The sequence below is a fragment of the Mya arenaria genome, chromosome 12 (genome assembly GCF_026914265.1).
Source record: "Mya arenaria isolate MELC-2E11 chromosome 12, ASM2691426v1".
NCBI classification, from domain to species: domain Eukaryota; kingdom Metazoa; phylum Mollusca; class Bivalvia; order Myida; family Myidae; genus Mya; species Mya arenaria.
In genome coordinates, this window is record NC_069133.1 from 38077356 (window position 1) to 38102959 (window position 25604).

A 25604-nucleotide genomic window follows, 5' to 3' on the forward strand; every position below is an offset into this window, starting at 1 on the left:
ATCATTTCGACGTTGATATTACTCAAATGTATATTTTTTCACAAATGGCAGAAATATAACTCGTAAAGCATGAATATTAAACTTTTTGAATTCACTTTTTATGAATAACATTATGTGACAACATGTATGATAATACATATGTAATCTTTCATGAACTTCATGACGTTGTTTCAATGATAAAGACAAATTCGAATGACAGAATTTTATTTCGCAAATCTGTCTCAACATCATAGCATTTTAGCCAACCCCTGACCATAGGATCTTTCAACCCGGCATAGTCACATGTAAGTCACAGCAGGACCAGCTTAGCTAACCCTTGAGCATGGGATCTTTCCAATCAGGCATAGTGACGTACATGTCCCAGCAGGACCAGCATTCGCAGCACTGGGGCAAGGATACTTTGATCTGAAAAGGAGATGATGGTTTACATCTAAATCGGAGACAGATCTTGCACCAAACGGCTTGCATCTAAAAAAAGAGAATGGTTTAACACTGAGACGGAAATAGACTGGCTTACTACTAAAATGAGGACAATGAGGTTTACATTTTATAGTAGATACACTGTATTCAATCTGAAAAGGAGATATTCAGTAGATTGGCTTATATCTCAAACGGTGATATGCTTGCTTACATCTGAAACGGAGATTTTCAGTAGATTGGCTTATATCTCAAACGGTGATATGCTTGCTTAAATCTGAAACGGAGATTTTCAGTAGATAGGCTTATATCTCAAACGGTGATATGCTTGCTTACATCTGAAATTTAGATATTCAGTAGAGTGGCTTATATCTCAAACTATGATATGCTTGCTTACATCTGAAACGAAGATTAACTGTCTTTGAGCTGGAACGGGTATAATATGGGTTAAATCTGAAACGGAGATAAAAAAGAACGGATACAACCTTGCTTATATAAAAAAAGATATACTTTTCTTCGTCTGAAACGGAGATCTAAAAATCTGAATATCTGGAAAGGAGATTACAATGTGCTTTATGTACAATAACTTATAACGGAGAAAGAAAGACTTACATCTGAAACGGGAAAACTGGCTTGCATTTGAAACGGAGATATACAACGGAGAAAACAAGGTTACATTGTGTATTTGTGTACAAAAACTTGTAATGTCTTCTTAATATTTTAAATATAACCGCTGACATCATAATAAAACAATGGCAACCGCAGGTTTAAGCCCATGAGTTAAACATTTAACCGTTACCATGTTAGGAGGCCTTAAGTCAAGTCAAGTCAACAGTCTATTGAGTAATAAAAGGCCACCGACTCAAAATACATAACATACAAGAAAGGCATGAGTTGTGTCTGTGTAATTAATCGATACTAGCAAAGTGTATATAACAAATCATTATTACTTCCCCTTAATCTGAACTATTAATATTCAAAAGGAGATTGTATTCATGATTGTTTTCGTAAATCTTCAGATTGATTTGTGTTTATTAACCTATAAAAATCTTCTAATTCCGTACCATTAGAATACTAATTAAATAAATATTGCGTTCGTCTATCATTATATTTACAACATACATTGTATAAAGAAAGCATGGTATTCACAGTCTAAAACAAAAATGTTAACATTATCTAGATAAAACCGACAAACGCGTTCTTCTCTTGAGATAATATAATGCCTACCTTTGAACATCTTAATTTGCTAAAAGTTAATTTATGTTTAAAAGCTATGTCTTATGATAAACAACGTTCCACATCAATCAGTTTTATATTCTTTATTATTAAAACACCGACTGTAACTGTTAATAGATTCGTGCCAGTGATGGTTAAAACGATCGATAACTCTTACAGCAATAGTCTACTCAAACGATATCACCCATATATCCTGAAGTTACGCAACCAGTTGGAATCAAATATTTCTGCCTGTCAAAAATGTTAATTTTTATTTGTGTTCTTCTAAAGTATTTGTGGTAGCATGGCATGGGGTTTAATAACAGTATGTGCCTGTTTGCAAAGAATTTTGCATGCCATATAGTGAAAAAGAGTTTAAAAAAATCAGGTTAGTATTTTAAGCGTGTAATATACTAAGATAATCAGTACTTGGTTTTCATCTGGGTGGTTGGATTCGACTCTAGTCGAATTTTGCAGATTCGGATTTCACAGATGCGCAAATGAATATTGACAAATAAGTCTTTTGATAATCGTATCTCATTTGTCTTTTCATGTCACCTTGAAAATGAACTACTCATAGAGTAAACAATGGGCTTAACTGAATTGTGAAACACGTTTTCAATAATAAGAAATACTTTCCTCAAGAGCGTTTTTAAATAATTTTGGGGTTTGGTCTTAAAGTTTAAAGTCTGTATATCTGTTTTGTGAAATTTAGATTTACTATTTTGTATCAAAATATTTATAGAAATATACTTATATCACTGTCATATTGTATTTTTAATCAGTTTTCTTTACAGCTATCAGTTTTAACAAATTAAAACAGATGGTGAGTGTGTCATATTTAATACAAAGATCATAAATTATATCTTCATCAGAAATAGAGATTGTGGCATGACCAAAATGTGCAACCCTGTGCACAATACAGTCTATCCCCAACCAAATGCCCATTGACAGGGAAATTGTTTACCATTTGTCTACAGCTTGACGTTTGGATCTTTGCCTTATTCTCCCTTAACAGGGATTATTTTTAGCTATATCTCCGTCGTGCGTCGTGCGTCGTACGTCGTCCAGCGTCAACAACTGCTTATAAACACCATCTCCTCCTAGTCCGCTTGGACATTTTTTATGAAACTTAATATAAATGATCCTTGCTTGTTGCTCTTTCAAAATTGTACAAAGAATTGAATTCCATGCAGAACTCTGGTTGCCATGGCAACCTTAAGAAAAAAATATTGATGAAAACATGATTCCTAGGGCTTAGATATTTGGTGTGTAACATTGTCAAGTGGTTGTCTTTAAAGTTTTTTTTCAAAGTATGCCCCTGGGGTCAAAATTGGTCCAAACCCGTTGATTACATGTTCACTATAAATACATTTTGTTAAAATCTGATAGTTATGTAAAGTTCACTCTAGAAGCAAGAGCAGCCTTTCTGTTGGAGATTGCATTATTGTCTATATTTAGTATCAAGAGGATATATTTTAAATTTAATTAATTCTTCAAAATACTCACCACTCAGAAAACTGTTGTTTTTTAATTTCTTAATTTCTAAAAGAATTTCATTTTTATTCAATGATGAATTTAATAATCAGACTTTTCCATTGAACCCCCTGTAGACTTTTGCTACAATCTTATCTTTTGCGTGGATAATGAATATACCTTATATAAACAAGAATTTAATTATATAGACTGTATGCTATGTTGTGTTAGATGGAAGAAGAGACATTGTTATTTGATAAATGATCATCAAACTGTGTAGAGTTTTGAAAACAAATATTACTGTTGTCCTAAGATGACTATGACCTTTTGACCTACTTTCTTATTGTTGGAGCTACAACAATAACATTTGGTCCATATGTAGAGTTTTGAAACGAATTCCAATGTTTGCCTCGGCTGACCTGGACTGTGACCTTTTGACATACTTTCTTGTTTTTGAAGCTACAGCAATGAAATTGGACCATACCTACTGTTTGTATAAAAAGATATCAATGTTATCCTCGGTTAATCTTTACTGTGACCTTTTGACATACTTTCTTATTTCAAAATGCTACAACAATCAAATTTGGACCATGTGTACAGTTTTGTAAACTTATATCAATGTTGCTCTAGGTGACCTTTACTGTGACCTTCTTACCTACTTTGTTATTCTTTTAGCTGCAGCAATGAATTTGGACCATGTGTAAGGTTTAAAAACAAATATCAATGCTATCCTTAATTGACATGGACTGTGACCTTTTGACTTATTTGGCTATTTTTGAAGCTACAGCAAAGACATTTGGAACATTTTGAAAACAAATATCAGCGTTGTGCATTGATGACCTTGACTGTCACCAATTCACCTACTTACTTTTGAAGCTACAGTAAATAAAAATTTGGTCATACGTAGAGTTTTGAAAACAAATACCAATGTAATCCTCGGATGACCTTGACTGTGACCTTGTGACATACTTTTCGGTTTTTCAAGCTACAGCAATTAAATTTTGACCATGTGTACATATTTTTAAACATATATCAATGTTGTCCTTAGATGACCTTGACTGTGATATTTTGACCATGGTACAGTTCTAAAAACGAATATCAATGCTGTGGTTGACCTTAATTGTTACCTTTTGACCAACTTTCTTATATTTAAAGGTGTTGACCTTAATTGTTACCTTTTGACCAACTTTTTTTATATTTAAAGTCTTTGTTATGAAATATCGAGCATGTGTACAGTTTTGAAAAACAAATACCAATATTGACATTGTTAGGTGACCTATTGACCTTTTTTAAGCTACAGTTTTGAAATATGGACCATATGTACAGCTTTGAGAACAAATATCAAGCTATATTGATTACAAAGGTCAAACACGTTTACTCAGATGAGCGAGTTAGGACCAGCATGGCCCTCTTGTTAAAAAATCGATTACTGTGCTTGCCCCCGTTTTTTTTTTTCATTTTTTTATTGTCCCTGTAGTTTCATTGTATTGTGGTTTACATAATGTCTAAAGTTAAGGCTATTGACGCCAAATCTTAGTAATAGTAACTTACCGTAAAACCTTGTATCACAACCAAATCAATTTTATTTTCAATTTCTTTTTCTACTGACCTTTTTAATGCATCTCCATGGCTTGGTCGTGCATACCCGCGAGTAGTATGGGCAGAAGACCCAGACTTCAAAAGTCTCGAAATTGTTCTCCAAGCAAACGGAATTCTCCACGTGTGGATGTGGTGTTTTGCAGCGGTTAGTGCAAAACTCACTGAAGACAATGAGTGTGAAAAGTACATAAGATTGATGGCTACTAGTTTAATTTCCATCGGTTACTTTTATTGTTGAAATTTGGCTTGGTTTGAATAGTTATTTGGTTAGATTTAAAACAGTTAGATTATCAGCCGTCTGCGTAAAAAGCGTCATAGGTACATGTAAATAGTTTGTATAAAGACTCGATACAACTTTCAAAATCCTTTAGATTCATTCGGACCTTTTTTATTCTATTTCCAATTTTATTTATCGAAAACAACCTCGGATGTATATGGACGGTTTATAATGTTCGAAATCGGTACACTTTAACTACGCTGCAAGTAGATCGCATAGTAATAATATATCATTTTAATTCAGCAGTTAAACTTAATAAATTAACTCTAGGGAATCTTAATTATATTTGCCATTATACACTTCACTGGCAATCAGTTCAAATTTCTACAAGTACAAGCTAAACCACTACATTTAATTAATACACACGTAATATAATTCACAATTTTACGAACTACTTTTTCTGATGTACCGGTATACATCCGAGGTTGTTTTCGTAGAAAATGGCCGTGGAGCTCCAAATGCCTTTAGATCTAGTATATACTAGGTAGATGCGGACAAAGTATTAAAAGTGGTATATTAAATAATGTACTTCATTTTTGAGAGGCTGCAAGTTTCGTTTGAATGTTATGTGGACATTGTGTTCGATAGTCAATATCAGTCTTGCCTTTTATGAAATTCTTTGGTGGAGGGTGGGGGTGGGGGTGGGGGTGGGGGGGGTCAAAACTCTGCTGAACAATCTGAATGGCTGATAGTTGCAAATAAGATTAAAGAGGATAGAAAAAAACTCTTGGTTTGAACCGGATTAACTTCAGTTAATGATAAAAACATTTCCAAACACGTTGACTCCAAATATTTAAAACGCATATGATTTGAAGAGCATCTATTTTCGATTTTTGATTATGATTGTGACATAAGTTATTGATAAAACTTTTATTCAAGTTTTCTTTTAAAATAGCAAAGATATTCTGTTGCAATTGAAATATATTAATATTTTTTTTTTTAGGATACGATCAAAATTGTTTTTTTAATACTTAACAGAAACATTTTCGTACGCACGGCAAATAACCGACCCGCCATGGAGCGCGGGGAACAATTTTCACTGTATTGTATGTGTTATTGTATATTAAAGCTGCACTCTCACAGATTTACCAATTTTAAAACCTTTTTATGTTTTGACTTGGAAAGAGCAAATTTTAGCGTACATATCTTCAAACCAATGATATAAGATTGCTGACAAAAAATCAGATCGTATATTTTCATATTTCCGTTCGAAAATTAATGTTTAATGGCCAAAACCGTTACTAACGGTTTAAGAAAAATGCATAAAACATCATTTTTTTAACTTAAATACAAATATCTGCGATCTATTTTTTTCAGCAGTCTTATTTAACTGGTTTCCATGGATTTTCGCAAAAATCTGCTCGTTCCAAGACAAAAAATAAAAAAAGTTGTCAAAACGTTCAATCTGTGAGAGTGCAGCTTTAATATTATTATATATATGACATATCGATTATTAAATTCAGCTTTATTTCCAATGATCAGGGTTATGTTCGTTCATAACGAAATACTTGACAATAACGATAGAATAATTAACGCGGAAAAGGCAAGAAACGGATATTTCTAATCTTCTCAATGTTGCTTTGGCAACATAGCATAACATAATGACGAAAATCAAGTTATCGACGTAATTTGTTATATCCTTCATTATTCACGACACTTTGACATTATATTCTAAGCACATTCGATCAAGCAGCTGTTTGAATATGTATCCTTGTCGAAAACAACGTGTTTAGATTAAAAAGACACTCTTATTCAAAATCAATACATATACATGTATAACAAACATAAGATTTAAGTGATAACCTTTTCACTACTTACTAAATAATGCATTTATGGAAATATTAATTACTTATAACAAGACTGTAACCGTGTATTAATCGCTGAAAACTCATTTTTATTTTAAATGATTGGTGAGTGCTTAAAGATTTACTGTGATCTACTATCGTCTAATAAGGTAGAAATACCGTGTTTCCTGCACCGATCTTTCAAGTTCAACTCGGTATCCTTCGTAAGAACCATTGTTTTCAACATTTATTGATTATTTTTGGTATATTAAACCAACTGTATTAATTGTTGTAAATCTTATTTGGGATTAAAATACATCTTCAAATCTTAGTCTAAATAACATTTGAAGAAAAAATCTGTCAAATGAAATGGAATTTTAAAAGTAATTTCAAAAAAGAAATCATCATTGTTGTTTTACATGGCTTACGTTGTGCAGTTTACAACTCTGATCTTCTGTATGCATGGAGCGAGGACATAGCAGTTTCCGTAACGCGGGTAGGTGAGTTTCCCCAACCAGTGTACTGTGTACGGACAGGAAATCTGCCAATAGTAGCGACGCATGTCCCTGGAAAAAAACAGTATTTATAATATAGTTTTTTATTGATATTTCTCACATACCAAATGTGTGTTTAAATGATGGCGAAATTTTATGACGTGATGTGCTTCTCATGGTGAAATGGTGTGTTTGGCAGACTTTTGATAATTTTGTCATTTTATTTAATGTTTAGTAATGAAAATTTGAAAAAATATTTTTTTTGAAGTTTGTCACAAATCAAGACGGCACAAACAATAGCAGGATTTAAAATTGGTCTCTTGAGATCATCTTAAAACTGCACTCTCACAGATTTACCGTTTTTACAACTTTTTTTATTGTTTTTGTTTTGGAAAGAGCATTTTTTTGCGTTAATTTCTGCAAACCAATGATATAAGATTGCTGACAAAAAAAACAGATCGTAGATTTTCATATTTCCGTTCGAAAATTAATGTTTTATGGCTTAAACCGTTACTAACGGTTTAAGAAAAATGCATAAAACATTATTTTTTTAACTTAAATACAAAAATCTGCGATCTAATTTTTGTCAGCAGTCTTATATAACTGGTTTCCATGGATTTCCGCAAAAATTGGCTCGTTTCAAGACAAAAAATAAAAAAGTTGTCAAAACGTACAATCTGTGAGAGTGCAGCTTTAAAACTCTGTGGAACGGTGTTTATTTTAAAATCATACTATGCTCATTATTGCATGGTTCACTTTCTTCTAACATGTAATATCAGTCACATTTTGATATGCAGTTGTAAAGCGACTCTGAGATATTATACCGTAGAACAATCTGATTCAAATTAAACCACGTGATAAATTGCATTATAAATGGTACGTCGGAAGGCAACATTTGTTTCGAATGAAGACTTTGAACGAAGATAACTTCACTATTTCTTCACCAATTTTAATGAAAGGTAGCGCAGTCTACGTCGCTTACATAGCCCCGTCTTCGGTCTTTTACCAGTGAATGATTGAGAGTTTAGTTTCTTAAAACACTTCGACAAACCTTTTCACAAAACGGCCGTCTGACGGAACACTGTCTAAAAATTATTTTGAAAACAGGGTTTGATGATACTTGTCACCTCCTCAGACTCCGGTAAGAAAAAGAAGGCGGGGCTCTTTGAGCGGCATAGACTGCCCTTTGTTTCATTTAAAATGGTGTAATAAAAGAAAAGTTATCTTGGTTTTAAGTGTTCATTTTAAGCAAAATGTTTCCTTCCGATGTAACACATATGACGTTATTTATCACGTATGATACAAACACTGTTGAACTACATTGTTCAACATATTTTCAACGTCCTAGTACAATTTGTCCGTATGACTTCTAAGCTTACTTCGTGATGCCTTGCGGACGCGCACACGTCAGACCGGATTCAAACGCTGCACGTTTGACGTCCTTGCTTATTCCTCTTTTCTTGCTTATACCAGTCTTTGCATATTCCCACCTATAAGAAAACAACGTGTTAAGCATGTATCATTTATAGTCAATTTTAATATATTGTGCCTATTAAATTGAAACATTTTTATTCATATTTTGGCCGTCCACCGTCACAAAGCAAAACACACAACACTAAAAAAACCGTTGGCTCGAACGCGCTTGGCTCGATATCCTAGTTGGCTCGAACTGGATGTAAATGACCGATTTATTTATACTTAAGGTAAACAATCCCGCTTTGCTCGAATTTTTCGAACTCAGGGTATTTTTGCCGGTCCCTCGGAGTTCGAGTCATCGGGGTTCGATTGTATATACACTGGTTGTCCGGGTAGCCCAGAAGTTAGTGCACTCGCTTCTCACCAAGGCGACCCAGGTTCGATTCCCGTCCTGGGAGCATGTGAATTTGGTTTGTTGTCACCAAGCCGGACAAGTGGGTTTCCTCCGGGTACTCCGGTTACCCCCACAACACAAGACCACACTCTCGCGTAAAATCGTGCCAACGAGAGTGATTAATATTATGTTGCAAAAACTTGTTCCACAATCGTTGTAAAATAAATAGATTTAAACCAAACACTATATACCACTTGAAATTTGGAATTACACCTTTACTTAATATGAGTTCAATCATTTAAACTGTATTTAAGTGGTATTTTACTTCAATTTCCAACAACTATTCACAGCTATATATTTTTCTTTATAAAATCAGGGCCCGAAATAGGCATTTTGTAAAATACCTAGTAACCAGTATGAAACGACACAATAATCGCCTTGTTTATTTAACAGGTTTATCGCCGTTTCCGACCGTTTCTTGCAAAACTATGCCCTTGGACAGGCGTCCAACATTAATGTGATGCCAAAATGGCTTTTTAATACCGGGGCATTATTACAGAATATTGCGATATTAACATAATACACAGCATAGTATAAATACATATAATGAGACGGAATACTAGTAAAAATGCCCGAATAAGTAACACACCTTGCAAGAAAGTCTTAGCCAGCCTCTCACATACAATTCTCTACACATATTTCTTTGTTTTGCATATATTAAAATAAATTACCATTTCTCTGTTTTGCATAGATAAAAATAAATTACCATTTCTCTGTTTTGCATAGATAAAAATAAATTACCATTTCTCTGTTTTGCATGGATAAAAATAAATTACCATTCTCTGTCAATGATCTCTCCGCTCCAGTTTGTTATTGTTGGGCTGGGCGTTGGTAGAGGGTAGCAGGGCCTCGTCGATACCGGGTCTCCTACTACCGGGTTGACAATCTTAATAGGAAGTGCTTCCATGTTGACCTCCTTAGGAGGGTCTTGAGCTCCAACCCACGCGACGAATACGCTCAGAACGAGAAAGTACAACTGTAAAAACGTAAAAGTTTAACGTAAAATTCTCATGTATCGTAAGGTTATTACTTATTGTTCATTTATGCATGATGTTTTATATGTTCCTACACTGACTTTATAATGCCGCCGTAATGACACTGAAACGGACAATGGAATACTTACAAACGGACAATGAACGGACAATGGAATACTTACAAACGGACAATGGAATACTTACAAAAGGACAATGGAATACTTACAAACGGGCAATGGAATACTTACAAACGGGCAATGGAATACTTACAAACGGACAATGGAATACTTACAAACGGGCAATGGAATACTTACAAACGGACAATGGAATACTTACAAACGGACAATGGAATACTTACAAACGGACAATGGAATACTTACAAACGGACAATGGAATACTTACAAACGGGCAATGGAATACTTACAAACGGACAATGAAATACTTACAAACGGGCAATGGAATACTTACAAACGGGCAATGGAATACTTACAAACGGACAATGGAATACTTACAAACTGGAATACTTACAAACGGACAATGGAATACTTACAAACTGGAATACTTACAAACGGACAATGGAATACTTACAAACGGACAATGGAATACTTACAAACTGGAATACTTACAAACGGACAATGGAATACTTACAAACTGGAATACTTACAAACGGACAATGGAATACTTACAAACGGACAATGGAATACTTACAAACTGGAATACTTACAAACGGGCAATGGAATACTTACACCAGGTAGGAAGATAATCAAAACGATTACGCCCAAGAAGCGTATAAATTATAAAAAATATCTACTCAAAACTTACCGAACAAACTAAATAGTTCAGGACCATACTTATTAGCACAGCATATGTCTAGCACACTCAAGTTAAGCTTGGTTCCAAAGAGAACGTTCATTACCATGTTAGTTAACAAAACCCATCAGCTTTACTATCACAATGCTGTTGTATTGTTGCGTTTTGTTCCAATAACACATTAGAATTTAGGCTAATGCCTCCAGCAAAAGGATTGCAGGACATTTTTATACTACAGTAAAACTGCGGTCGTTCGAACAGGCGGTCGTTCGAGAAACGGCGGTCCCTCGAGGTCGGAGCATGGTCCCGAACATTTTTCCTTTTATTTTCATATAAAATGGGTGTGAAAAACCGTTTATCACTGTTTACGCTGTTACCGCTATTAGCTGATAATGGCATTTGAGAAGATACTTATAAGTTTGAACAGTTTCACGAGACAAACAATCCCTGATTTTGCGAAACTTAAATCTGGCTTATATGTACTGTCATATTTCAATGCTGCCTTTTTACAAACTGTGCTTTTTGAAAAAATAAACATAACTATTTATTCTTTTATAATTGTTTTTATTTTACATTTAGTATCAACAGCCTTTGCACATATAAGCGAATTAAAGTACAGTGAAAGATATTTCATAATTAACAGACTGGAAAATTAAAACTCGGGTCGTTCAAAACATTGGTTCCCTCGAGGTTTCAGCTCGGACTCCGGCGTCCTCCAGCGATCTCAGTTTACCCTAAATTATTTCGCTGACAGCCAAAACTCCATAAAGTACATAACAAAATCGCCAAATTTCCATTTAGTCTCATTTAATCATAATATGGTTTTATTAAGAGACTTATTTTAAAGCTCGCGCATGGACACAGGCTAGATAAGAGACATTTGCGCGGCTTTTTACGCTGAACAAGTTAGTAAAAGTAAAAACTAACTATAATATAGTTTATTACCATGCTTATTTCTCCTGGCCGATACTGTCTTCTCAGCTGCACCTAAAATAATTAAATTGTTTCTTAATATTTTGTACAGAATTAATAACTAATAATTTCCAAAAATTAAAAGTTGGTAAGCTTCTCAAGATCCTTACGTGTATTAAAAAACAAAAACATTATATAATTTTATAGAAAAACTAAATGTGTTGCTCCTACCAGAATCAACAATATAAATGTACGAGGAAATACGCCGGAGTTCGTATATAAATATAATCTGCCTAGTTCGTTTTGGATCGATTCAATCTGCTATAGGCCTAGGTGAGCCCATTTTTTGCCTGTTTTCGAGCGTTTCGTACGTCCAACGTGGGTAACAGTGCATTAACATAATGCTTTTTATTTCCTTTCATTAACATATTTATATTATTATATTTTATTTAAATTATTTCACGATATCGTGTATTTCATAAAGATGAAAACTGTCCTTTTTGCGTATGTCTTGAATATTATTTAATTCTCTTCATTATTGGAAAAAAATAAAGGATTCATTTCATTGCTTGTTCATCATTGCAAGGTAAATTACAGTCGAACCTCGTTGGCTCGAACTCTCTTGGCTCGAATTCCTCATTGGCTCCAACTGGATGTAAAGGACCGATATCTTTATACTGAATGTAAGCATTCCCGCTTGGCTCGAATTTCCCGAGGCTCGATGTACTTTCGCCGGTCCGTAGGAGTTCGAGCCATCGGGGCACGACTGTACATCTGATATCTTTTACCTCTTAAAAACTATTATTTCGTACTTTAAATAGTCGTGTCAGAGTACATTTTAAATATCTCGATGCCAAATATACTTTGAATGCTCGCACAAGCTGAAACAGGTTTAAAACGTTCAAATGTTTATTTGGTTGGTTTGGCCTTTGTCGTCCTAATTCTCTATAAAAAGCTGGTATTATCATCAAAGCAAGCAATAGATCTGGATTAAACAACGGAAATAATTTCTTGCAAGTGAGTAATCGGATTAACAACATTAATGTCTTATTCAAATACCATTTTGCAAACAGATGGTTGCTTTGATATCACTACGTGTCAAGCTAATTTTGTTGTTTATATCATGAAACAAGTATGAGTAACCGCAACATGTGGTAATATGTCCAGAAAATGAAAAAAACAGGAACACAAAAACAAACGTAATAGGTTTAAACCACTGGCATCATAATCCAATCGACGGCCATGTTGCCAACACTGTACTTTTAGATATAACTTCTGTTATTGTAACAAAACACATGTCTTTATGAACATCTCACTGAGTTGGGAGCTTGATTTTGATGTTTTATCAAAAAAAAACTACTGAAATGAACTCATTGTGGGATAGATAATATCATGGTGAGATAGATAATGTCATGGTGGGATAGATAATGTCATGGTGAGATAGATAATGTCATGGTGGGATAGATAATGTCATGGTGAGATAGATAATGTCATGGTGGGATAGATAATGTCATGGTGAGATAGATAATGTCATGGTGAGATAGATAATGTCATGGTGGGATAGATAATGTCATGGTGAGATAGATAATGTCCTGGTGAGATAGATAATGTCCTGGTGAGATAGATAATGTCATGGTGAGATAGATAATGTCCTGGTGGGATAGATAATGTCATGGTGGGATAGATAATGTCATGGTGAGATAGATAATGTCATGGTGGGATAGATAATGTCATGGTGGGATAGATAATGTCATGGTGAGATAGATAATGTCATGGTGAGATAGATAATGTCATGGTGGGATAGATAATGTCATGGTGAGATAGATAATGTCATGGTGGGATAGATAATGTCATGTGAGATAGATAATGTCATGGTGAGATAGATAATGTCATGGTGGGATAGATAATGTCATGGTGAGATAGAAAATGTCATGGTGGGATAGATAATGTCATGGTGGGATAGATAATGTCATGGTGAGATAGATAATGTCATGGTGGGATAGATAATGTCATGGTGAGATAGATAATGTAATGGTGGGATAGATAATGTCATGGTGAGGTAGATAATGTCATGGTGGGATAGATAATGTCATGGTGAGATAGATAATGTCATGGTGAGATAGATAATGTCATGGTGAGATAGATAATGTCAAGGTGGGATAGATAATCTCATGGTGGGATAGATAATCTCACAAAGGTTTTAGCTTGGAAATGCATGACCAATTAGAAATGAATATATGGCCTTGGTGACATTCACCAGAATAGACAATTTTCACAAATGGTAAGTTGCTGTATAACAGAAACAGCTAGTTCATTACTACTGGCCTTGTTTCAGTAGTTTTTATTAAACTGATGAAATATTAATGTATTGATCATTATAGCAAAAATCAAATATCAGCTCTTCAAAAATGTAGAAAGATGTATTATAAGAGTTTCTCAGAAATTCCCTCCAGGACATATGATTCTATTACAACCTCAATATCCCACATTTCCACTACAACTAGGGTGGCTGTTTTTCACGATATATTCGCTCCGTGTCCCGGTTACCCAAAGGACGCCGTGGGTGGACCTCCAATGCCCAGTGACAGACCCCCGACTAATATATAGAGAAACCGTCTCAAGCAAAAAAGGCAAAGATCCATATTTCAGTGCAACAATCCTAGTATTAATTTAGGTACACATAGCTCTACGTTGGTGAAACAGGAGTTAAGAGTGACTTGTTCCAAATGTCAATGGCCATCCCCGAACCTGTATAGCAGTGAAGATGGATAAGCCGCTCCTTACCTACCGCCGGATTAGCCAACAACTGATACATTACAAACAACAGTGCCTCGTCTGCAACGAGCTGAGAGCTTCTTTCATGCATCACCAAATTTTAACATGTCTTTAGCAGGAATAGGATCTTCTACAGTCGCTCCATTTGACTAAACCAGGAAAATACTGGTTCGGTCCTATCCAGGAAAACCTCACCAGATCTATCAAACTCTAGACACTCAAGCAGTTTTTCAAGTGCTCAAACACACATGAAAGGTGGCGACGTCCGTCTTTGAATGCTACCTAACCATTGAGACAACTTGGTCGGACCATGCCTTCACTTCGGCAATCGAAGGATATGTCCTTGGATCATGAAATACCCCTACCACTCAAGTCACCTTAACAACAAGAGCCTCTGGTAATTTTAAGTGACCACATATCCGACCATGTGTCGGATTCACTATGTGAAGCTATGAAATGGTGCACTCCAAGTGACAGTGACTTTCACAGTTTAACTGTAGCGAGGACACCATCTCTCTCCTACTGTGTGAGACAGAACATCTCACGGAGCTTAGAGCCCTGGTGGGCCTCCAGCATGGACAGAAGATGGACAGCAATCTACCATTGCAGCAATGCTGTGACTGTATTGCCTGACAGCAAAACAGTTAAGTTTACAGGTACAGCAGATATAATACTATTTCTTTCCACGGTTTTCGCAAACAAGACATTTATAAACAATAATCTCAAGGGCCTCAGAATGGGTTATGTCTACACATTATCCAAAGTGCCATTCCTTACAATGGCAAGTGATGGATCCACTATGGGATTTCTCTGTCCGTACAAGGCTTAACCCTGTCATGATTAACCACAAGCACCGAATTTCGGAGTTTGATACGGAGCAGACAATCTCACCACTTGTTTACTTCAAAAGCTGGGCCTTTCCAAGGTTGGCAATGCTTGCCATATTTAACTTTAAGCACAGCTGGGTCAAGTTAATAGATCATATCACCGAATAAGCAGCTTCTTTCTAGAAGTCGAAGCTCATAGGTTCGCTTAATCCGTTAGGATGTAGTTTTTATGACCTTGCGAGCAATCTCATGATCTATGTTCATTGTAGCAGCAATCTCATGAGTATTCGTGTCTGGGTAAGCATTTTAGTGAGTGATGGGGGAACATGATACTAGCCAGTGCAAATATCTTTCGGCCTAACCTCAGTTTCTTTGCCGTGAGCCCAGTCATTTGGTTTCCATCAAGGCGCTTATATGACTTTCAACCGGCCCATTGACAGAAGGCCTAAAAGGCGTAATTCTTGTCTTTTGTATTTCTAACAACTTGAAATCGTGAGCAATTTCGATTTAAAGTTGCGACTGTGTTATGAAATCAACTGAAAAGAGACGCCAAACCTTGAAAAAAAATCGTCAACTGCTGCTCTCGGGGTGGCCTCGGTGGACTGTGTAGGTAAAAGGGATGCACTCCAACCACTTGGTGATGAGATAATCCACTCTGGAATTAGCTTGACATAGGCTAGATATACAATAAACTACTGTTAGATATCGCCGGTACATGGTGAAAAGGAGAAGAGCCGCTCCGGACTTTGCTTTGCACCATATGGACAAAGGAGCATCCACAGATTGTTTGGTACATGATGGGCACGAGAACAAATCGGACTTACAACGCAAAAAGATGAACATAAACTCGGCCACTACATTATTTAACTGCTTATTAATGGACATGATTAGAATCACAATGCGATTTCGGCAGAATGTATATTGGGCAAAAAAGACATGGAACGGGCCACTCTGGGAAAGAACAAAATGAGAAATATCTGCCCCCCAATATCACAAAGAAATATATTATAAAACCCAATCTCAATCATAACTCATTTTACCACATGACATCAAAAGTTATTAAAAACTGCATATCTTTTTTTTTGAATTCACATTCTCCCATTGAATACAAATAGTCTATAAAATACAATGAATTTGAGTTCAACTCATTGTTATGTTAAGTACAATTGTTTGCTTTAGTATTGGTTTTTTAAATGGAGTAAAAATATATAAGATTTTTAAATAAACTATGCTCATAAGTGTTAAAATGAGCTGAGCTTTAGATTGATATAACACTTGATTTTTTTTAGAGTCCTTAATTCATCGACAAGAAAAGAGAAATATCATTTTAATCTAGGTCAAGGTTAATGAATGAACAGCGCATTCATGTAACACTAGCAAGCTACGATGAAGAATATTGGGATGTATCGGGAAAAGGCGCATATTATATTTCTTATGAAAGAATTTACAAGAGCCTCTCAAATATTAAACGGCTACACTAGTCACTAGTAGAACCATGAAATTTGATGGACCGGTGAATACATGGATTGTGTAAAGGGTGAAAATATGCTTTAAGTGGACCAACAAAGCTCCCCATCCATTTTTGTAAAAACTATAATTTATCTTCTTGTCAACTGGCATAGTGAGAATAAAGGTGCCTCTTACGGTTAGCTAGGGCTAACTAGTAATAGGACACATTATGGATATAAACTATAAAGATTAACATAAAATAAAATGGTCTTAAAGCTGCACTCTCACGTTTTGACAACTTTTTTTTAAATTTTTTGTCTTGGGAAGAGTAATTTTTTGCGTAACTTTCTGCAAACCAATGATATAAGATTGCTGACAAAAAATCAGATCGTAGATTAGCATATTTCCGTTCGAAAATAATGTTTTATGGCTAACGGTTTAAGAAAAATGATTAAAGCATCAATTTATGAACTTAAAAAAAAATCTGCAATCTATTTTTTGTCACCAATCTTATATACTAGTAACTGGTTTTCATGCATTTTTGAAAAAATGGACTGGTTCCAAGACAAAAATTAAAAAAAAGTTGTCAAAGCGTCCAATATGTGAGAGTGCAGCTTTAAATATACATGTAAAGTTGTAAAAAGAAAAAGTGAGCAATTTGTGCGGCATCAAGGATAACACAGTTATTACCTAGATAGTCGGCATTCGGCCATATTGAAAGATGTTAAGTTGGTCCGGTAAAATAATGTTTTTAATAGCTTGATCAATAATTGTGCCAAGGCTAATGCTTTTTCCGAAGTTTTATTGTGACGATTTAGCTGGCCTAAAACTATGACAACAGACCCTGATTACATTTGCATGTTATGTTGCGTTTATATACCCATTATTTTCCATTTAGTGATACCCATGTTGTCGAATGTGTCCCTGGTATATGTTTTGGACGCTTTTATGGATGGCAATTGAGAAAAAATAATATTTAAATGGTATGCCAATCGTTTGTAGTGAAAATATAGATTAAATACACTGCTACTGCTATTATTTTCTGACATTTGATTGAAACATCTGTAGTTGACACCACTTTTATCATTACTTTTATAAGTAAGTGAGATCAATATGAAAGTTATTTCAGGAAACAACATAAAACTTGCGTGTGCTCCAAAATACATTCTACATTTTAAGAAATTACTTTACCTTCGAGCCTGTTAAACTGTTAGGAAAATAAAAAAAGTCGAAAAATAAGTAAGTATGTGTTTAATGTTGGGTAACATGAAACGCTCAAGGAAGATTTATCAACTCCAGGCATGGGACAAATTTACACATTAGAGGTAAAATTAATGCCCATGGGAATTTGCGTTTATATGTTCATATTTTCCCTGAAGATAAATTTGTACGCGTCATGTAAACGCAGCATAAAAAATGATATTTAGATAATTGTGATGATGAGCATTATATGAAAACATTCCCACTGATAACCAATTCTTCCAATATGGCATCATGGCGGAGTGTTTACTCGTTATTTCGTTTAAGTATCACGTCTCTGAACAAACACAGATAACAACCAATGGAACATTTTAGTAATAATTATAAATCATCGTTATCTCGCAAGCAATATCTATTAAGAGAACACAAATTAGACTAGCCTTTGTCCATCATTAAGAAATTGTGTGTCTGTTCATGTCTACGCTTAGAGAATCACCTGATATATTTTATTTAAACGTTTTAAATGCTTTTGACAAAAACAATATCCCAAATTCTATTAAGTCCTTTCTTGGTCTGATTAAGTGGATTGTACAATGGATTGTGCATGCGCACTGGCTAATATACAGACATTTTATTAATTATTGTTCTTTGAACAATTAGGGCGGCGCCGGGCTGTGTCTTGGTTGCTGACTTAATGGTTTGAAAAGACCAGAAACAATTATCAGTAACCGCAACATAACATTCAATAGTTAAATGCTTAGAAAAAACCCTCAATAATCAACAAGAGCCTCTGGTAGTTTTAAGTGGCCACATATCCGACCATGTGTCGGATTCACAATGTAAAGCTATCAAATGGTGTACTCCAAGTGACAGTGACTATCACAATCCAACGGTACCATCTCTCTCTCCTCCTGTATGAGACAGAACATCTCACGGAGCTTAGAGCCCTGGTGGGCCTCCAGCATGGACAAAAGATGAACAGCAATCTTCCATTTGCAGCAATGCTGTGACTGTATTGCCTGACGGCAAAACAGTTAAGTCTACAGGTACGGGAATTGGTATTCCCACACAGATGTCCTCCATTGCTCGTTTAAAGTCAGCAGATGGAGCTACCATCTCCCCGACTTTGCACATACTTTCCATGTACACCGACAGATCGGCTAAGATAGCGTTCGTTCCCCTCAGCCGAAGCGGCACACTAGAGGGCACTAAGTCTCTAAAGGAAATATCCTATCCGATGACCAGCATCACAAACATTCCCGAACCATGCACGTTAATAGCATGACTTCTGTGAAAGTCCCGTCTACAACCGGCGAAGGGACACCTGGAGATTGGGACCACTGTAAGAGTCCGCACGTTTTTCACCATAGAAGCCCAAGTACCAAGGGTTTGAACAGTCCGTATCTCTCTGTACCTCCCTCTCTCTTACACACGCAGCCCTCCAGCGGCTTCTTGTCAACCTAAGCCCAAGCCAGACCAGAAACAATTATCAGTAACTGCAACATACAATTCAATAGTTAATTGCTTAGAAAAGACCCTCATTGTATGATATCTTTGCCGCTAAATAGAACTGGACAAAAGTGAGGTATATGCATACATGGATGAAATGTTTTGATAGTTTGCACATCCTGTTTCTGGTGTTTTCAGCTCATTGATTACACTTTCATCATCATAAGTGTCACTTATTAGGGATTGACGTATTTTCATGGGCTACGATCTATTTAATTTTATTCTGGGTACTCATTTCGGTTTTCTGCAGCGAATGGCTGCGAGGTCGCAGTAAATGCATATAACTTCTCTTGTTTGTTGAACGTCAAAATGAACTCGACACACATCTGTATTGCACTTATAAGAGCCACCGACGACACGTGTCGCTGAAACTAGTATGACGGACATAAATTAATCTAGTGCACTTTTAATAAGATGCTGACGTGTTTAATGTGTCTTTATGGTATACCCATTCCTTTGTAAGTCCCTTTACAAATAACCACCCCATTGACCAATACAATGATGACAGTTCATGTATATCTCTTTAAAATGCACTATTTCTCCCAAATAAGATTTAAGACATTTATTACAATTGATTTAATATACCAAAAAGGATGAAGAAATGTCAAAAACAATAATACTTATGAAGGCCACCGAGTTAACTTTTTAAAGAAGTGCGCAGAAAACACGGTATTGCTACCTAATGAGATAATAGGAGATCGCAGGTAAATCTTTTAGCATTCACCAATCATTTGATATTTTTGTGTTCTCAGCTTTTAAATACACGATAATATTATTGTTTATAGTAATTAAAAATTTACTTAATTGCATTATTTAGTAAGTAGTTGCGGGTTTATCACTCAAAATTAATGTTTGTTTTACATGCGTATGTATGGATTTTTGTGACATTAATAATGATACTTTTATACCTTAGTTACGAAGCCATACTATTTTGTATTTTTTTTCAGGGATACAAAAGCCTGATATTGAGGTTGTTTCCGTTGAAACCACCTCTAGATTTAAATTGCCTGCAAAATGTGTGTTAACTTTGTGGCAGAAATATGAATTGACCTTTACAATAAAAAAAACAAGACGTTTCAAATAATTGCTTGCAAAATGTGTGTTAACTTTGTGACGGAAATATGAATTGACCTTTACAATAAAAAAACAAGACGTGTCAAATAAGTGTGCCTTTTAATTAAAAATAGTTCTTGCATATTATAAAAAAAATATATATTGTGTTATTAAAATTTGGCACTCAATGATTTGTTTAGAAGGCGATCATATATCCTTATTAAAATAAATAAAAAGAGATAAAATGGAAATAACGCATGCAGATCATCAATTGAAGAATTGATAAAACAATAAATCAGTCACCTGTTCATAATGAATTAACACAAACATTTGATTGAAATCGGGAAATCGTAAAAATGAGTGAAACTAATAAATCGTTTTTCTTTGTCAAAGATACAAAGTATGGCTCGACAAATATTTGGTATTTCACGTACTTCTCCGAATTTGACCGATCTTGGCCGAGCAGTGGATACGTGGAAGCTGGGATTATAACAATCCTTTTCGTTTTGTCATTAATCGGAAACTTAGTGATATTAGTATTTATGTGCAAATCAAAAGTGCCACTTACCATAACCAACTATTTCGTGTGTAATTTGGCAATAGCAGATATCGCATTTATAATTGCATCGCCATTTGTTGCCTACGTAAGAATAACGGGCACCTGGCGACTCGGAGAGGGTATGTGCCATTTTCTGAACTATTGGATGTTTGTTTGTGGAATTGTGATGATTTGGACCATGACTGCAATCAGTATCGACAGATACACATGCATCAATCTTAACTTGCCAACAAGAAAACGTTTAAACCATTGGCACGTTGGACTCATATGCCTCTGCATTTGGGTTGTGACGTCATGTTTTTCTCTGCCACTTGGATTGTTTTTCAAAGCTATAGATATTAGGCTTGAGACGGAAACTATTTATATTTGCTCATTGGAATGGCCAAAGGACAAGTTTAGATATTCCATATTATATACCATCCTTTTATTCATCGTTGGATTTTTTCTTCCAATATCAATCATCACAGTGAATTATTACCGAATATTCCGGAAATTCCGGGCGTCCAAACGAGCCGTTGCAAATAGCACGAATAACGCAATGCGTCATAGACAATCAGACGCTCGAAGGGGACTCGACATCAAGATCGTTAAAACGCTTGTTCTTCTCGTTCTAGTATTCATCATAATGTGGCTACCGCTATTCATAGTGTTTATTCTCATAGAAAGACACAGTGTCCACCATTTCAATAATATATCATCATCAGCGTTACTGTGGACGATTGTTGTTGCTTATGCGAATTCTCTTGTCAATCCGTTCATGTACGGATTCATCAACGTAGAGTTACTTCGGACGTTTCGTACCTGCTGTGGACGGTTACGGAATGTAAGGAGCGAATCGGCCGCGCAAACACGAACTCGATGCATCGAACTCGATGCTTGAAGGACGACCCAGAGCATGCGACGGTCATAAACCCGACCAACTCAATGCACATTAATTGAAAGTTCTTTGGGTGTTTTTCAAACTGTATCCATGTGCATGCTTTCAGCGTCCGTTGTCCGAATCCGTGTTATAAAAAGAAAACCATATTATATTTTCTTTAAGAAGAAATAATATCTGATAATAACACAGTAGTATATATAATTGTTTGATATGCAGCCATTAAATCAGCTTTGTTAAGACGTACCGTTTCAAGGTAGAATAATGTTCCAATTCAACAATGATATTCTTGAATGTTTTATTATTCAAATGATTTCCTTTAATACACTTTTTTATTGAAATGTATTTTTTTCCATTTATTCTATATCTTTTTCGCGCCAAATCCTGTCCGCTTATTTGTCAATGTCCACTTAATTCGCCAAATGTATTTGGGCAATTTTAGCAAATTACACAGTTCAGATAATACGCGGATCGGACGCGAAAAAAGCATTGACATTGAATAGACCTTAATTAATTTTACAGTTTGATTTTAACGTATTATGTGGATTGTTCAATATAGCTTGCTATATCTAATAGCTAGATGCTAATTGGTAAAATCTTAATGATATAGAATGTCGTTGTCGTCGTCGTCGTAATAATCATCATCATAATCATCATCATCATCATCATCATCATCATCATCATCATCATCATCATCATCATCATCATCACTTTATGTCTTCATACGTTAATATTGTCACTATCAGCATGCAGAAATATAATCAAACTATTGTATTATTTCGTATGATTATTTAAATTATAAGAAATCAGCAATATAATAAAGTTGTAATAATGGTGGAAATTTTCATGGTCTCCCTCCTCCCGGGCAAAGCAAGCATTGGCATGACAATGCTAATAACTTCAACCATTGACGTCATTGCAAGCATCACCAGCGTAATGTTTTGGTAAAAACAAGAACTTATAAGCCTTGGGCAATATCATTTTAAAGTTTGTCTGTAAAACTTATGTTTTCGGCTAAATCTTCTTCTAAATGATTCTGCGGTAACTCTTTAGTTGCATAACATATAAAATTCCCACCCTAAAGTCAATACTTAGTTTTGGTTGAAATACTTATCAATACATTTAAGACCTAGAACGAGTGTATGACATAAGCCGATGATACCGAGGAGAGCCTTATGTTTTGGAACTTAAATCGTTTATTGTTTCATATCTTACAGCAAAATCAACCCCAGTATAATAACGCGTTTAATGTTTCTACCTTCCAAAGAAATTGCTGTGACACACTATTATATAGATAGTAAACATGATATGATACTATAATATTATCACGATAGCGATTGTTGCACTGACGACACAAATATCAAATATACAAATAATGTCAACATTGTTCTCAATACCTTTGAATGCTGCAGTAATGAAATTAACATAATTTTATTCAAAAAATGCAAATCAGGCAGGCCACACAAAATGAGATAATTAGTGATTGCTGTTTTTATTCATTTGTTTACATTATGGTCATGATTTGCATTTATTAAAAACAGATAAATACACCATTTATGGCTGAAATACAACAGTCATAACACGGAAAGCGCATTTCCATTTAAGGAATGAATTGCGGGGTTGATGTCATTATCGGGGTATGAACGCAATTGGGTTGGTCCATGTGTGTGGAGTCCGAAGGACTCCACGCGTACTTTGACCAAACCAATTGCGTTCATATCCCCGATAATGACATCAACCCCGCAATTCATTCCTTATATTTACACCATTAGTTCATTATTTCATTCAAGAATTGTTAAAAAAATACTTTATTTCATATAAGAAAACATTTTAGTAATCCGTTCTTACCCCTTCTGTAAATAGAACGACCCGACTATAACCGGAAACATTTTTTTCAAATGACGTCACAATAACGCGGGAAAAGATCAACCACTTGAAATCACTTTAAAACGTAAAATTGAAACACATCTGGTACCAATATATTTAAAATATAATAAACTAACACTTTTAAAAATGTTGATCTATATTTTACGGGACCTGCAAACACAATACAATTAATAACAAGATCAATAGCTTTCATGTATATTGTTATGTAATGAATGACGATCCGAACATATCCGAAGATGTTTATATATGGATAACAAGGCATCTTACAAGTGAAGAAAACTGCGTGTTGTATTATAGGTTGTAAATCTGAGTTTCACCCCTTACAATCCATAGGTTATTTACAGAGTGCTATTTAATGTTAATCATATATGAATTGAAATATTGTGGTTCTCCAATGTCTTATGAATGTGTTGAATGTCTAAACTGTTAATAAATACAATACGTGCATAAAATGTTACAACTGCATTTAAATTATATCTTTTGAAAAAAACGCATTTATATATCGACTGATGTATTCTCTTGTATATTATGGCTATTGCGAAAAAGGTATATTTAAATAAAATGCCAATAGTTCGTGTTGACAAATACATTCAATATACTGCTTAAGCTGTTTTAACTGACATAACGATTGCCATATTTCTAATAAATACCACTTTTTTATTAGTACTGAAAGTAAGTAAGACCATATTGCAGTAATTTCGGAAACCTAACAGTTGCGTTTTATAACATGAAATAAACAAGGGGCACATTTTAACCACCTCAAGACTTTGGATAAAATTACCCTCGTTGGAACTTGCGTTGATATCAAAACATTTATCCGCTGGAAATAATTTGTGCACGTCATATGAATGCAGCTTGAATTCGATGATGATGGGCACTTTATGAAACGGACACACAGATACAATGTATGCCAATACTATTGGCAATAGGACATAATAATGGAGAGTTTCCCAAAATGAAATCAACAAAAACATTTTCAAATCATTTTATATAGGAAGAATATTACTGTAAGCCAGCTCAAGTGTGTTTAAGAGTCGAAATAAAACTTATTTTGCCATTATTTTATGCCCTGGAGCAAGATCAAAGAATCTATTAGTTTAGCAATTAATTAAGCATGTGATCCGTCAAATGTGGATGTCCTCTACAGCCTCAAGATTGTTGAGACAATGACAGAATTCTTAAACCAACATTAACTACCCTAGATAGTCTAGATAAGAACTGTGTTACCTAGGTTTGAAATAGGCAAAAACGTATAGAAAATACTAAACATGAAGCAAGAAACAGGTCATTATGCGAGTAGGGCTTGTTAATTGCCACTTCTTTCGGTAAGAAAAATGACTTTTTGTCTTTAGGCAGAACTATGGGAACAGCTAGAACGTCAATGACGTAATGACATGCGGATCAAGAACACCATCAGCGTTAGAGTAGGGTGCAAGGTTTAACACCAGCATACAGTTTAAATTTAACGTCTGTCAGGTCACTTCTGGAAAGAAAATACCAATACGAAGATTTTCCCACTTCGTGTTTTCGTGTCAAATTGTCAAGGCGGATCAGCAGGCGGATCAGCAGGACCATCTAAACTTCTTGAGAAGAATTGAGGTTGTGTAATTGTGTTATACTAGTTCTATTTGAACCATGGT

At 35.0% G+C, this 25604-nt stretch overlaps 1 protein-coding gene across 1 annotated transcript; it reads right to left on the reverse strand.

The window, feature by feature from the left end:
* Nucleotides 1-309: 309 nt before the first annotated feature.
* On the reverse strand, nt 310-19044 carry LOC128210661 (uncharacterized). The gene is made up of 6 exons (XM_052915013.1): nt 18976-19044; nt 9909-10108; nt 8642-8752; nt 7197-7334; nt 4718-4868; nt 310-405 (listed from the first exon to the last, which is right to left on the reverse strand). The coding sequence occupies exons 1-6, from the start codon at nt 19042-19044 to the stop codon at nt 310-312; spliced, it is 765 nt and encodes a 254-aa protein (XP_052770973.1).
* Nucleotides 19045-25604: the final 6560 nt, after the last annotated feature.

What these genes read in the sequence shown, in the direction of transcription:
- LOC128210661 (XM_052915013.1), bottom strand. Translation starts at nt 19,044, where the DNA reads ATGCTGGAGGCCCACCAGGGCTCTAAGCTCCGTGAGATGTTCTGTCTC. An exon ending in TACAGGAGGAGAGAGAGATG is followed by an intron (nt 10,109 to 18,975) that starts GTACCGTTGGAT and finishes ACGTTTTTACAG; the next exon opens with TTGTACTTTCTCGTTCTGAG. An exon ending in AGAGTTGTAAACTGCACAAC is followed by an intron (nt 4,869 to 7,196) that starts GTAAGCCATGTA and finishes CATTGTCTTCAG; the next exon opens with TGAGTTTTGCACTAACCGCT.